This window comes from Mycetomoellerius zeteki, unplaced genomic scaffold (genome assembly GCF_001594055.1).
Source record: "Mycetomoellerius zeteki isolate Tzet28-1 unplaced genomic scaffold, Tzet1.0 scaffold267, whole genome shotgun sequence".
In the NCBI taxonomy this organism is placed as follows: domain Eukaryota; kingdom Metazoa; phylum Arthropoda; class Insecta; order Hymenoptera; family Formicidae; genus Mycetomoellerius; species Mycetomoellerius zeteki.
Window position 1 is genome coordinate 89345 of NW_017257246.1, and position 14924 is coordinate 104268.

The 14924-nt window shown below is 34.4% G+C and overlaps 2 protein-coding genes across 3 annotated transcripts in view; one reads left to right on the top strand and one right to left on the bottom strand.

Annotated features, from left to right (window-relative positions):
• Positions 1-6578, top strand: part of LOC108724058 (acyl-CoA oxidase 1) — a 22398-nt gene extending 15820 nt beyond the window's left edge. For both annotated transcript variants that reach the window (XM_018450213.1, XM_018450212.1), the window contains exons 3-11: positions 3762-3930; positions 4069-4192; positions 4273-4392; positions 4506-4621; positions 4716-4885; positions 5171-5333; positions 5469-5812; positions 5944-6199; positions 6293-6578. In XM_018450213.1, coding sequence (XP_018305715.1) covers positions 3762-3930; positions 4069-4192; positions 4273-4392; positions 4506-4621; positions 4716-4885; positions 5171-5333; positions 5469-5812; positions 5944-6199; positions 6293-6553 — 1723 coding nt within the window. In that variant the 3' untranslated portion in view covers positions 6554-6578. The remainder of the gene's footprint in view (positions 1-3761; positions 3931-4068; positions 4193-4272; positions 4393-4505; positions 4622-4715; positions 4886-5170; positions 5334-5468; positions 5813-5943; positions 6200-6292) is intronic.
• Positions 6579-12874: 6296 nt separating this feature from the next.
• Positions 12875-14924, bottom strand: part of Sdc (Syndecan) — a 92693-nt gene continuing 90643 nt past the window's right edge. Inside the window, exons 3-5 of the mRNA XM_018450215.1 lie at positions 14786-14883; positions 14106-14271; positions 12875-13741 (exon numbers count right to left, since the gene is read on the bottom strand). Coding sequence (XP_018305717.1) covers positions 13560-13741; positions 14106-14271; positions 14786-14883 — 446 coding nt within the window. The 3' untranslated portion in view covers positions 12875-13559. The remainder of the gene's footprint in view (positions 13742-14105; positions 14272-14785; positions 14884-14924) is intronic.

The following is a 14924-nucleotide window of genomic DNA, read 5'->3' on the forward strand; positions in this document are numbered from 1 at the left end:
AAAATTTAATACAAACTCGTTGTTGCAAATTCAACTCCATTTTTAAAACTGTAAAAAATCGAAAACACGTGTAGAGGTAGATGTACTCAAGACGGTGTAACTTTTACAAATGTCAAGCTATGGCGATAAAATTTGATGGAAATGTCAATGATAGATGTGGCAACCTAACCAAAAAGACAGAACTCAAATCAGCTGACTCAGAGCATCACCTGGTGATAATTCCGGGAACTTTTTGATCAAGGTATATTCAAGTCCAAGTGTTTAATGTTTTACGATGAAAATATCTCATTTACTTTAAGTAAATTATATTATTTATAAAAATAAAAGACATAGTAGACGGTGATTGATGCATTTTTCAGGCAGCGTAAATGAAAACAATTTCTGCAGACTCGAATTCTTAAAATAAAAATAAAAATAACACAATCCGTAAAGGCCATACGAGTCACGGGCTGATGAAGGTGCCAACGATTAATTTCAATCTTAATTAATCATTGATGTGTAGAATCCTCTTTATTGAACGTTTCGACTCACTTTGGAGTCCTCCTCAACAATACATATGTGTAATTAATATGCTGAGTGTTCCGTCAACATGAGTCACTCACAGGTTCCCGACTGTAGTGGATCCTGATTGAAATATCAAAATTAAATTGATTCATCAAAGGATAAAAATCTAAGTAACTCACCTCAAACGGAACATTCAACATGTTTCATGAGCTTTGTAAGTTTATATTAACAACAATTAAATCTGATCTTCATTATATACATTTAGTTAATTTCAGTCTCACATCCCCGAATAATGTAACGTGTTTGTCGAACATTTTATAATTTGTAACGGACAACCAAGACACAAAACAAAACAATCAAGAGAAAAACTAACATACTATTCGCTACATATTAGTCATGAATTATGTGTGTGAAAGACAATTATTGATAATTGATTCAATTTATAGATAAAAAACCTTTTAGCTATAAATTAATTAGTCAGTTCACATAACATCGTCGTATATGTATGATGTAAATCTTCTCTGTCAGAACGCAAATTCAATCCATTTTTTTACATAAGAATGTGCGCTTTTTCAGAAATTAGTCGTTTATTTAATATTCTCTCATGATCCAGAATTTGAATATTCTCCCAATCAAAGTCATGATTCCATTCCATCCTGTGATTCGTGATGACAGACTGTGAATTCGTATTCCAATTGATATGATTCCGATGTTCCGTAATTCTAGAGATCAATTTTCTACCCGTTTGTCCTACATACGAAGCATCACAGTCTTTACAAGTTATTTTGTATATTACATTTTTATTTTGATTTTTGGGGAGAACATCCTTCTGGACCTTAATGAACCTACTCAATTTATTGTTACTATAGAACGCTGGTTTTAAGTTTTCTTTTTTTTGCAAATTCTTAAAAAATCATTCGATGTGTTATTTGTATAAGGAATTAGAAACCAATGAGTTCCTTCAACCCTTTCCGAATCATTATTGGAATTAGAATCTTGTTCAATCCGACCACGTCTAGAAGATAAAAATTTTAATCTTAAGGAAATGGTGTCAAAAATGAACTCCGTTGGATAGTCATTCCTTAACAGCGTATTAATAACTAATTTAATGTTCTTATAATAAAATTTTTCTTCTGATAATAAAATAGCTCTATCAATCATTCCAAAAACTACACCTCTTTTCTGTGACATTGGATGTGAAGATAAGAAATTCAAATAACGTCCCGAAAAAGTAGGCTTATGATACCAATCAAATTCTAACATTCCATCATTCTTAATTATTGTCACATCCAAAAAATTAATACTCTCCCCCCCATTTTCCAATGTAAACTGAAGTCTTTTGTGAATTGAATTAAAAGTCGTCAAAATCTGTCCAATTGACTCGATTGGAGCTGCCATTAAAATATCATCAACATATCTGATATAGAAAGGAATAGAAAATCCCAATTTGCCTAGTACCTCTGTCTCTAAAGCATCACAAGATCTGCAATGATCGGAGAGAGAGGTGACCCCATAGGAGTACCAAATTTCTGTTGATAATATTCATCATTAAACACAAAAAAAGTTGACTCCAACATAAGATACCGCTCCAATAAATTCTTTTTTAGGAATATTAATACCTTTCCTAATTTCATTCCATTTTTTCTCTATACTCTTAATCGCACAATCAATTGGAACATTCGTGAACAATGAAACTACATCTAACGATATCAAGGAAAAATTCGCATCAATTTGAGTGCCCCTTAATTTTTTTACCATAAGCCTACTTTTTCGGGACGTTATTTGAATTTCTTATCTTCACATCCAATGTCACAAAAAAGAGGTGTAGTTTTTGGAATGATTGATAGAGCTATTTTATTATCAGAAGAAAAATTTTATTATAAGAACGTTAAATTAGTTATTAATACGCTGTTGAGGAATGACTATCCAACGGAGTTCATTTTTGACACCATTTTCTTAAGATTAAAATTTTTATCTTCTAGACGTGGTCGGATTGAACAAGATTCTAATTCCAATAATGATTCGGAAAGGGTTGAAGGAACTCATTGGTTTCTAATTCCTTATACAAATAACACATCGAATGATTTTTTAAGAATTTGCAAAAAAAAGAAAACTTAAAACCAGCGTTCTATAGTAACAATAAATTGAGTAGGTTCATTAAGGTCCAGAAGGATGTTCTCCCCAAAAATCAAAATAAAAATGTAATATACAAAATAACTTGTAAAGACTGTGATGCTTCGTACGTAGAACAAACGGGTAGAAAATTGATCTCTAGAATTACCGAACATCGGAATCATATCAATTGGAATACGAATTCACAGTATGTCATCACGAATCACAGGATGGAATGGAATCATGACTTTGATTGGGAGAATATTCAAATTCTGGATCATGAGAGAATATTAAATAAACGACTAATTTCTGAAAAAGCGCACATTCTTATGTAAAAAAATGGATTGAATTTGCGTTCTGACAGAGAAGATTTACATCATACATATACGACGATGTTATGTGAACTGACTAATTAATTTATAGCTAAAAGGTTTTTTATCTATAAATTGAATCAATTATCAATAATTGTCTTTCACACACATAATTCATGACTAATATGTAGCGAATAGTATGTTAGTTTTTCTCTTGATTGTTTTGTTTTGTGTCTTGGTTGTCCGTTACAAATTATAAAATGTTCGACAAACACGTTACATTATTCGGGGATGTGAGACTGAAATTAACTAAATGTATATAATGAAGATCAGATTTAATTGTTGTTAATATAAACTTACAAAGCTCATGAAACATGTTGAATGTTCCGTTTGAGGTGAGTTACTTAGATTTTTATCCTTTGATGAATCAATTTAATTTTGATATTTCAATCAGGATCCACTACAGTCGGGAACCTGTGAGTGACTCATGTTGACGGAACACTCAGCATATTAATTACACATATGTATTGTTGAGGAGGACTCCAAAGTGAGTCGAAACGTTCAATAAAGAGGATTCTACACATCAATGATTAATTAAGATTGAAATTAATCGTTGGCACCTTCATCAGCCCGTGACTCGTATGGCTTTTACGGATTGTGTTATTTTTATTTTTATTATTTATAAAATTATTGTTATTATTTATACTCGAAATAATATTGAATTTAATTTGAAGTTTAATGTTCCACGCGAAGAAAAATATTTGCTAAACGTAAACTTTTACAAATCTAAAAAAGGAAACGTCATTTGACAAAAGCATTTGTGGTGCTTTATAGACAAATTTTAGGAGGTATGTTAGGCTCAGCGATACTGAAGGATGGTAATCCGTTGACACTACACTATGTGATGTTTATACCTGCTATTATGGGACAAGGCACTGTTGAACAACAAGGATATTGGATATCTAGGGCTTGGAGCTGTAATATCATTGGTACTTATGCCCAAGTATGTTTCTTACTAAACGTTATTTAATCACAAATTTATCATCATTTATTATTTAATATACATACATTTTTAAAAACCGTGTAATTTGTAGAATAATAAAACGATGTGTTCTCCTCTCTCTCTCTCTCTCCCTCTTAGACGGAGCTTGGTCATGGCACATTTATTAGAGGTTTAGAAACTACAGCGACCTACGACTCTGAGACTAAAGAATTTGTATTAAATAGTCCGACTTTGACATCATACAAATGGTGGCCTGGTGGTTGTAAGTTTTTTTTTTGTTCAAACTAGCATAGATATATCCAGATCACTCTCTCAAAGTTTATAGAAATAAAATACTTTCAGTGGGTCATACGGCGAATTATGCAATTGTCGTTGCACAATTATATACGAAAGGAGAGTGCAGAGGTATTCATGCCTTTATTGTGCAACTTAGGAATGAGAACACTCATGAACCCTTACCAGGTACGTGAAATCATAAACGCATTTTACGAGTAAACTTTATTATATTTTTTTACCAAATATTGCATTTATAAACGACAAGGGACTTATGTTAAAGGATTCATCTTTGTCTTCAGGTATAAAGATCGGTGAAATTGGCACCAAATTAGGAATGAATGCAACTAATAACGGCTTTCTCGGTTTCGAGAACGTTAGAATACCGCGCGAACACATGCTGATGAAAAATTCTCAGGTAATGGGAAAAAAGAGGACAAAACATTCACGATTGATTATTTCAGGAAAAGTCTAACAGGAAAGTTTAGAGTTCTAATCATCCGAATTTTCAGGTGCTGGAGGATGGAACTTATGTGAAAGCGCCTAGTGACAAACTTACCTACGGTACTATGATGTTCGTTCGAGTGGTATTAGTACGCGATATCTCTAATTACTTATCAAAGGCGGTAACAATAGCTATCAGATACAGCGCAGTGAGACGACAGAGTCAGATAAAACCTGAGTATGTAATAAAAAAGTAAATTATTGACGGAATATCGATAATTAGTTTAAAAAAAGTTTATTACATTATCTTTTATACTATTTTATGCTGTTGGACATGTAGTTTGACGCGAAGTGCATAATAAAGACATTAAATTATAAAATATACAAATCATATTTTATCAGAAATGCTTTAATACCTTTTATTTTTCAACTAGTTTAAAAGTCGGTTAATAATAATTAGATTAAAATAACAGTATTCAGAATTTAAAATGTATTTAAAATGTTTTTTTTTAATTTGTTTCAGCGAGCCAGAATCACAAATTATGGATTATGTTACTCAACAATATAAATTGTTTCCCAATCTTGCTGCGTGTTTTGCGTTTCGAATGTGCGCCGATTGGATTTGGGAGATGTATAACAATGTGACAGCTGAATTAGATCAGGGAGAGCTAGAAAGACTACCCGAGGTATACTAAGATACGTTATTATACATATAAAAATAGAAATATAGAAAATAATAGTCCCAGACTCCGTGTACTGGTTTATTTAGAATTTAAATAATTGTCGTTGAATTGTTAGAGAAATAAAATTATATTTTTTAGCTGCATGCCTTGGCATGTTGTCTAAAGGCAGTTGCATCATCAGATGGCGCTACTGGTATTGAGCAATTACGATTGGCATGTGGTGGACACGGTTATATGGATGCGAGCAACTTGCCGGCGACTTATGGTTTAGTGACTGCTACTTGCACTTATGAAGGCGAAAACACAGTTCTGCTATTGCAAACGGCTAGATATCTGGTGAAAGCTTGGAGACAAGCTATTGGCGGCGAATCGCTTCCGCCGACTGTCGGATATTTAGCTGTTCTTTCGCGTGGAGTAAAACAGCGTCCTTGGAAAAATACTTTATCGTGTATTGTGCAAGCGCATCAAGCAGTTGCCGCAGGGTAAATATATATAGGAAATACATAAAGGAAACATATATTATGCACATAAAATTGATATGTATGGAAATTTATGAGCAGAAGACAGTATTGTAATATTAATATTATCGCAATCTATAATCTATGTTTTATAGCAAAATTCGTTTGGCAACGGAAAACATGGACCGCAGAATACGCAGTGGTACGGCATCAGAAGATGCATGGAATGAAACTAGCATTGAATTAGCACATTGCGCGGAATCTCATTGCCGTGCTTTCTTAGTAATGAGATTCGTTGAAAATGTCAGAGGATTGACATCTGTATCCAAGCAGCTTCGCGAGGTTTTGATGCAACTTTGCGAATTGTACTCGATATATTGGGTACTACAACGACTTGGAGATTTTCTTCGTGTTAGTCCTAATATCTAAAACTTAAATTATTATCGTAATAAAGTGACCGAATCATTTCATTAATATGACTATGTACATATTTTATAATTACAGTTTTCCTGTTTAAATAACGAAGATGTTCCGGCGCTTCAAGCACGCTTCGAAGAGATGCTCGCTGCAATCCGTCCAAATGCTGTCGGTATTGTCGATGGATTCAATATTCGTGACGAGATCCTCGCATCCGCGCTTGGCGCATATGACGGCAATGTATATCAGCGTCTCTTTGATGAGGCAATGAAAAGTCCTTTAAATCAGGAGAGTGTTAACCAATCCTTCCATAAATACCTTAAACCTTTCCTTAAAAGTAATTTATAGTCATATTATTTTTATCACAAATAGTCAGCCATGGTCTATTATCATAGATAAGATCATTTAAAAATTTCAATAAGTTTTATGGAAAAATTTGCAAATATTACTAAAAAACATAAAATTAATTCATAATTTCCAATGCAGATCACACTGATCATTATAATTGCAAATGCTGCAGTATTTGTAAATCTTCTGTAATGAATGATTTTTAAAGTCCCTCTTTTCTTTTTCATTTCATTAGTTATATTGAGCTGTAACGTTAAAATATTATAATTTAAAAAATCATTTAAGAATCTTTCTTACAATATATATAAATCGAAATAAAGCAATCTTTTCGCATGTCACACACTCAATAATTACTAAAATATACAGAAATCTTTTTTCAGTTCCTAGATTGATATATACATGATTGATATAAATAGCTGTAAATTAATCAACTGTTACAAGATTTATTTTCGCTGAAATGTCAAACACATTTAGACTGAACATTTATATTCACTAATGTAGAGTAGTAAAAGTAAAATCAGATATATTTTAGCAATTCATATTATCGAACGTAAGAAAAAAAATGCAAGAAAAAAGATTCACATATTATTTCTGTAGTGAAAAAACAGGAGCTTTAAGTATGACAAAAATATTTCGTTCACTTTTTTATCATAATGATAGTAACTGTCGTACAATACATTATTATGTATGATATTGTATGGAGGTATGTATACAGGGAAGAGGGGGGGATATGTTTCTTGTATGCCATAATTGTATGTCAATACTTCAGGTGTGAATTTAGAATAAAGCAAGTAAAGAATATATGAGTATACATTTTTGACAATAATTAATATTAAAAAAGGCTCCAAAGATCAAATCGAACAAAGGATATGATGCAAATGAAAGCCGACACAGTTGATCGTGTGTAATCCAATATATATATGTTAATCAGTAATTACAGACGTTTTGACCCTAAATTTGGGTCATCCTCAATGTGTAAGTAACAATTATCGGAATCCGTGTAAGAATTTTTATACATTACAGAATATCAGGTGTTGTAATTTTTGAATCGTTAAGCTATTATCCAAGATTAAAAAACTTCAATTATTGTCAGTGGTACTTTAGATTCAAATATTTGGATTTAAACTAGGGCTACGATCTACTTGATGCTACAAATGCTTCAAAGCATTTTTTGATTGATCAATTGGCAAAATGCTTCCGATTGGTCATTCAAAAGCTTCGAAGCATTTGTAGCGTCAAGCGCACCGCACCCTAAATCTCGTAATTTAACTAAAAAATCAAATCAATGTTGAATTAGAATATTGACGTAGTTATAATGTTAAAATTAAATAAAATCGTCTAAACACTTAGGGTCAAAAACAAATTTAGGGTTGGCACCATGACTCCCTTCGAGCAAGGCGAGTGATAGTGCCAATGAGAGCCGACACACAGTTGATCGTGTGTAGTTCAACGCATATATGTTGATCAGTAATTGCAGACGTTTCGACTCTAAAATTGTTTTTGACTCTAAATGTTTAGACGATTTTATTTAATTTTTAACATCTGGAGACACGGTAGTGTCTCAGTGCTAAGATATGGCGTGATTATGACTACGTCAATATTCTGATTCAACACTGATTTGATTTTTTAGTTAAATTACGAGATTTAGTTTGAGTATGCAATTAAATACGACAGACGATAATTGAAGTTTTTTAATCTTAGACAATAGCTTAACAATGATTCAAAAACAGTAAATCGTACATATCTGACATTCTGTAATGTATAAAAATTCTTACACGACTCCGATAATTGTTACTTACACATTGAGGATGATTCAAATTTAGAATCAAAACGTCTATAATTACTAATTGACATATATATATATTGGATTATACACGATCAACTGTGTCGGTTATCATCAGCATTATCATTCCCTTTGTTCGATACATTTTTGAGTTTTACATATACACGCACACTTTAAATATTTTCTTTGATTTATTACAATTCAAAAAAATAAAACTTAAACAACTTATTTTCATATGAAACTTTTATATTCACTCTTTGAAGTATTGCTATATAATTAAGAATCATCCTACATATGCTGGTGTTCCATGTTAAAAAATGTCTATTAAAAGACATTTTTATATGACTCAATTTAACGGAAACGTTATGAAATTGACGGAAATATTTACTTTATCTATTATACATTTATCAATATCTATATTAACATTATGCGATTATTTTATGCATTACATATAAAGTATTTTCTACATTCATGAACCAATTAAAAAAATGATTGATATTTTTGATAGTGATATTTTATAAAATACAAATATTGTATATGTGAAATAAAGGCACACGCAAAGTATTGTTTTACAAATAAAATAATATTAATAAAAAATGTAATTTTTACAGTTAGATGTTCTAGTATGTATTTACAAATTTATCTTCTTCGAGGCAATTTAATGTAAGATACGAATACATACTATATTTTGATATACAAATAAAGTGCAAATAATCTTTCTTCGTTATTTCGGTGCATGGTTCTACGAATCCCTAAATTCACAATCGTATGAAATGGAAGAGATGTTCATCACATCTCAAAGAAGTTTCCAATGCGTTTCCTTAGACGGTATAGTATTTATTTACAGAATAGGAGCGACGACATACATTATTGTTTGTTATACTAATATAGTGCAATTATTAATTTCCGTTAATTAAGAATAACGTAATAATTACTTTGATGTCCGCAACAACGATAATACGGATATTCTAATTTTTTGCATTCGGTAATCGGAATTTACTGGCTCGTCATCGTTGTGCTTTTGTGTGTGTGTGTGTGTGTGTGTGTGTGTGTGTGCGTGCGCGCGCGTGCGTGCGCGTGTGTGTGTGTGTGTGTGTGCGAGCGCGCGCGCGCGCGGCAGAAAGTCGATTTTAAATTTCAGAAGGATAATATATGGGAGAATGATATATAAAACACTTTAATGAGAAAAACCGAAACAAATACGTTTTATCGCAGTTGCGCGAGCGAGTATATAATATATCTATATATATATATATATATATATAAGTACATATACATGTATATACGTATTTTGTGGGTTCGTGCATAGACGGAGATATATACACATATATGTAATATAGTTAGGGAATAATAGGAAGAGGAGCAGGAGCAGGAGAGAAGGAAAGGAGCAATGGGATGACAGTACTTACACTTAAAAAATAACATTGTTAATATTATCGTTATTATTAAAATTAATCCACTTTTAAAATTATTTTCATTCGTCCACCTGGCCTATGGGCTTTGCCTATTAGTATTAGATAGACTTCTCATTGCTATAGTGTTCTTACGGAATTACGTCTTCTTATAAAATATGATTTCATTACAATTATTATTTTTCTCCCCCTCTTCGCTTATTTTCTCTCAGATATTAACTGGCCGTGTGGTGAAGTGTAAGCTAGCAAAAGCTAAGGCAAGCGACACCACAAGGTCAATTAATTACTATCTAACGAACAATTTCATCTATATATCATGTACGATTATTAATAAAGATTACGAGCCCCCAATTTCTAGGTCTTTCCTTCCGTTTACTTCACACGAGATAAGGATTTTCGAAGGAGAGATTAAAAAGATGATAAAAAAAACAGAAACATTATAGATAAAAGCGTTTTATAACACATGCGGTATTTTTAGAAAGTTATAGATTGATTCGAAAGAATCGTGTGAAGTATTGGAGGAATTTAATCAATCCACATTAGAAAAGATGAGAATTAAAATGAAGAATAATATAATACAATGATGAAATATCAGCTTAATGAGTTACAAAAAGGAGAATAGGGGTACTTCTTTGATCATAATCGGCATTATATCTAACTATCGTTACTAATGTTCTTATCATTATTATCCTTATTGGTTGATTTTCTATGTATACCATTCCAAATTTAGATACACTAAAACGAGATTCTGTGAAAGAGAATTCATTAAATTTAGTAAAATTGAGTTGTTCGAAAGCGCAAATAAATTTTGAGACTCCGCGTTTATATACAAATAATCTTCAATCAATTGAAATGCAAGTAAATAAAATTGTGTCATGATATATCAAAGAGAAATTGTCAAAGCAACACTACATGATTAACAAAGATATATTGAAGCAACAAATTCGTCGTGGATGAGAGGGAGCTACATTAGTCTTGATAATAAAATAAATAAGGCGTTTAGTAAACTCTATACATTTCATATAATAATAATAATCATGATCAGCATATTCGGACGTAAAAAGCACGAATCAGCTCAAGAGAGAAACGGAAAGATCAAAACTTGCAGGATGATGAAGTTGAGAGTGCCGTGAGGAGGCAAACAACGTGATTAAGGCGGATTCGTGAGTTTCGTACCAAATCGCTGTTCCTTACGTAGTACATATGGCAGTATCGGCATGATATACTTTTAATTACTCCAAGTCCGATTTTCTGCGACGGATCGGATTCTGCGAAAAGACGACGCTCACGTACTGTCGGGAGGAAAAAAAGAGAATCAAGGATCGGTGCAAGATTAATAAGAAATTATGGAAAATAAAAAACGGGGACGACAGAAAGACAAAACGGCCAAGGAAACACCACGTGAAGTGGCGGAAAAAACGTTAATAAATAGGAGGACTCCGCGATACGGATCGCGTGTCGACGAATGTCGCCATGGGAAAAAATTCTGATACGAACAAATATATACGCATTTGTATCGCTTTTAGCGTGTTCCCTTTCGCTTTCTAATACAGCATTATGGCATCATTTCTGTCGTGCTAAGGCGTGCGCGCTATACTCATACCGCTCTTGGGGTAAAGAGGAACATATTTCTTCTTTTTCCATATCGTGGATACTTCTGTCTATCAAACGTCCGTCTGTCAGCGTCTTTCACTTTATGGCAACGTGACTCTTCATCATTAGAATCTTTGAGACAAAATAGATCTCAGAGACGGATGTATCAAAGATTTTTTATCAGCATCAGAGTCGATTCGAATAATAAAAATGGGATGTTTTATCTCATAGGTGGAAGGAGGATGTGACATCCCATTGCCGTGCAAAACATGATTCAGTAAACTTGACGAATTATTTCTATTCGTCCGATGCACCCGAGCATCGGAGAAATGAAAAATATTCAATTTCTCTACAAATGGATTCCTTTATGTTTCTTAGATCTGCATTTTTGTAGAAAATAAAACATGATCTGGAAGATGGAAACGTCGATCACGGTATTGGTAACACACACGCATAGCTGCCGTTTCGCGTTTCAAAAAGATATGGCACGCTAATTGAAAATCTACTAATTTATTTTTATTTGCTAATTGTAAATTAGCTATTCGTACAACAGGGATTCCAATACAACTTGCCTGGCGAATACGTGAAACATGAGATTCAGAATTATTAGGAATTTCAATATTTATACATAAATTCTTGATATATTAAACATGATTTACATTACACGAAGCAATTATCGAAGCAATAAAATGATTTAAACTACGAGTAAGTTTATATACGTTTTCTATTACCACCGAGTCTTATCTTAAAAATGTGAGATTCTTTAATGATCTGGGATACAACGAACGAAACAAAGAGAGAAGCTGCGCGGAGAAAATACGTATAAAATCTTATATATGTTTTAGAAATAATAACTATTTTTTTATAAAAAGATATGTACAATACCTGCGACCTATCGACCAAATAAGTTATAAGTCATTTATGCAACTAACATAATTTCTAGAAATGCAACATTTAATTTTTTGTCTTCCTCGGAATACGTAATGTGGGTCGATGCGGTTGCACTGCGATTAATGCTTAACACATATTCTTAATATAGGCGCCCTTTTTATCCTCTCTACAATCGATCAATATAGTCGACGATTCCCACCGTTTTCGCTTCTATCGGAACGTGAACACGCAATAAAAAACCTAAATCTTCGTCGAACTCATTGTCAGTATTAAACGCTCGTATCAAAGAGGTAAATATCGTAAATTAAAAAAAAGAAAAAAAGAAAAAACAAAGAACAAGTAATAGCTGCGACGCGCGAACGAGGTTGCAGTTTAACTCCTCGCTGCTCTTGCTGTCGGAGAGAAATCACGACGCCGCAACGATCCTTCTTCCCTTCCCTCCTTCCACCGGGAGACAGAATGATTAACGACATAGCAGCGGCGTTTATCGCCCACGAATTTTCACGCTCTCAGTCCTGTACATGTATATGTACGCATACATACGCGTGTATGTATGTACGTTGTACCGTTGTACATGCGTGCGTGCGTGCGTGCGTGCATGCGTGCGTGCATGCGTGCGTGCGCGCGCGCGCGCGCGTGTGTGTGTGTGTACGACGTACGTACGTACGTACACGCACGCACGCACGCACGCACGCACGCTCTTTAAATACTTGTAAATGCATCTTGGAATTGGTGCAACCTCGCCGACGGTGTCTCGACGGAATATACCTATATGAGCCATAGTCTCGTCGTTCATTGTCCGTCGTTTCAGTCACCAACCAGGATGATTACAGTTCGAAGACGATTTTTTCAAAGATCAGCGAATGCTTAACGGTTAAAGTTAGGACAACGAAAAGAAAGGTATACTCGTATATAGGATTGTGAAGGGCGAAGTGACCGGAGCGTCAAGCTGGAAAAGTTCGACGTTCGGTGAACCGTCGGCCGAAAGCCAAAGGCAAATTCGTCTTGCCTCAAATTCTCTTACTCGCGTACATCTTTTTTTGAACACGATGAAATACAGCGCGTAAGAAAATACAGTTTCCTAGCGTCAAGAGAAATTGTAATCGAGAATCGGCCGACATTCTGAGCGACGTTCCTCGGGTAAAACTTTGCCTTTGGGAGAGTCTATAATGAGCGCGTGCCATGCGGTTCGCCGTAGTAATTGTTTCACCATCGACCAGCGGGGTTCCAAAAGCGGGCGTTGATCGTCGGTGGGTTTTTACTCGGCTTGGCATCGTGAGATCGCGAGAGGAATCGGCGAAGTCGCCATCGCACCGCCGCCATCACCTCAAGCGTAAAACTCTCGATTGTGATGAGGCGCGCCCGGCTTAGGGAAGGCCTGCGCCGCAGGTGATCTCCTTGGCTCGTCCAGGGCATACGAGCCCTCGTCCTTCTTGCGCATCCGGTACACGATGAACATGACCACCAGTATCGCGCAGAGAAGGCCCACTACCGCACCACCGATCACAGCTGGAAATACGATCGAGATAAATATCTTAGATCTATTTTCGTATAAAAAATTTTTTAAACTTTTTTCGCGAAGAATTTTTTGATCGATATGTGCATTAATAATCATCACGTTGTCTTTGTAAAATCACAGATCTAACACGATCGATCCCCTACAGCAAAGTTATACAAAAGTTGCAACAACATTGCAGCAACATTACACGTTGCAGCAATAATTGCAGATTTTACAGCGATATTGTTGCAAATTCTGTGCTGTATGGGATACTATATTTAAATTTTAAATAAACACAAGATATAATCTGACTATTTCGATCCTCATGATCCACACTTTCGAGTTAGACGGAAAGCTTGTCATTTTTACACTCACCGGCTAGCACGCCTGGTTGCGCAAAGAATGAGCTGGCACGGTCCCCAGGTTTCGGATTCATGATATAGACCTCGTGGATATCGTCGGTGTTGTGATCGTCATCTGTGCCTGAGGGCTCGCCTATGTTGACCTCGTTGCTGGGTCGGTTCACAGTTTCAATGGTCGTCTAGAAATTGGATACGGCTCGATCACTTTAATCTGTTTAATTCGTGAGCCCATGCGAGGGAAGAAGCGTTCGTGTCATTGAACAAAAATGTAGTAATCCGTTCAGAGCGGGAGTGTCGCGTCAGCACTCTAATCGGGTAAATTAGATTGCACGCCTGTGCAAGAAGTATCAAGCGCAATATCGTAAAACGTCGCGAAAATATAATATACTGCTACAATTTATGGAATGAAATGTAATTTCCTTTTTTTATTATAATTTCATTTTGAGCCGTGCTCTTTTCTCATGCTAACAAATCCAACGATTTACATTAGCAGGTAATTACCGTCCACAATAATTTTCGCATTTTCATGGCATGTACAGAATACATTCGTGAATGAAAAATGAAAATAGAAAATAGAAATTTGTTAAACATGCAATGTATATAGGTAGGAATGTTCTAAATGGGCGAAGCTAAATTGAAGAAAAAAGAAAGTTTTGTAAAATTACGTAATTCCAGGAAACATCTCACGCTTACATGTTGTTTAATTTTGACATTTGTCTCATCGACGACGTATGGAGGTCTCGCTTCGGTCGGCTTGCTCGGAACTTCTAATCCATTATTACCAGTAAACTCTGCAACGCAACGAAGTTACGATGAATACATTAGAATTGAT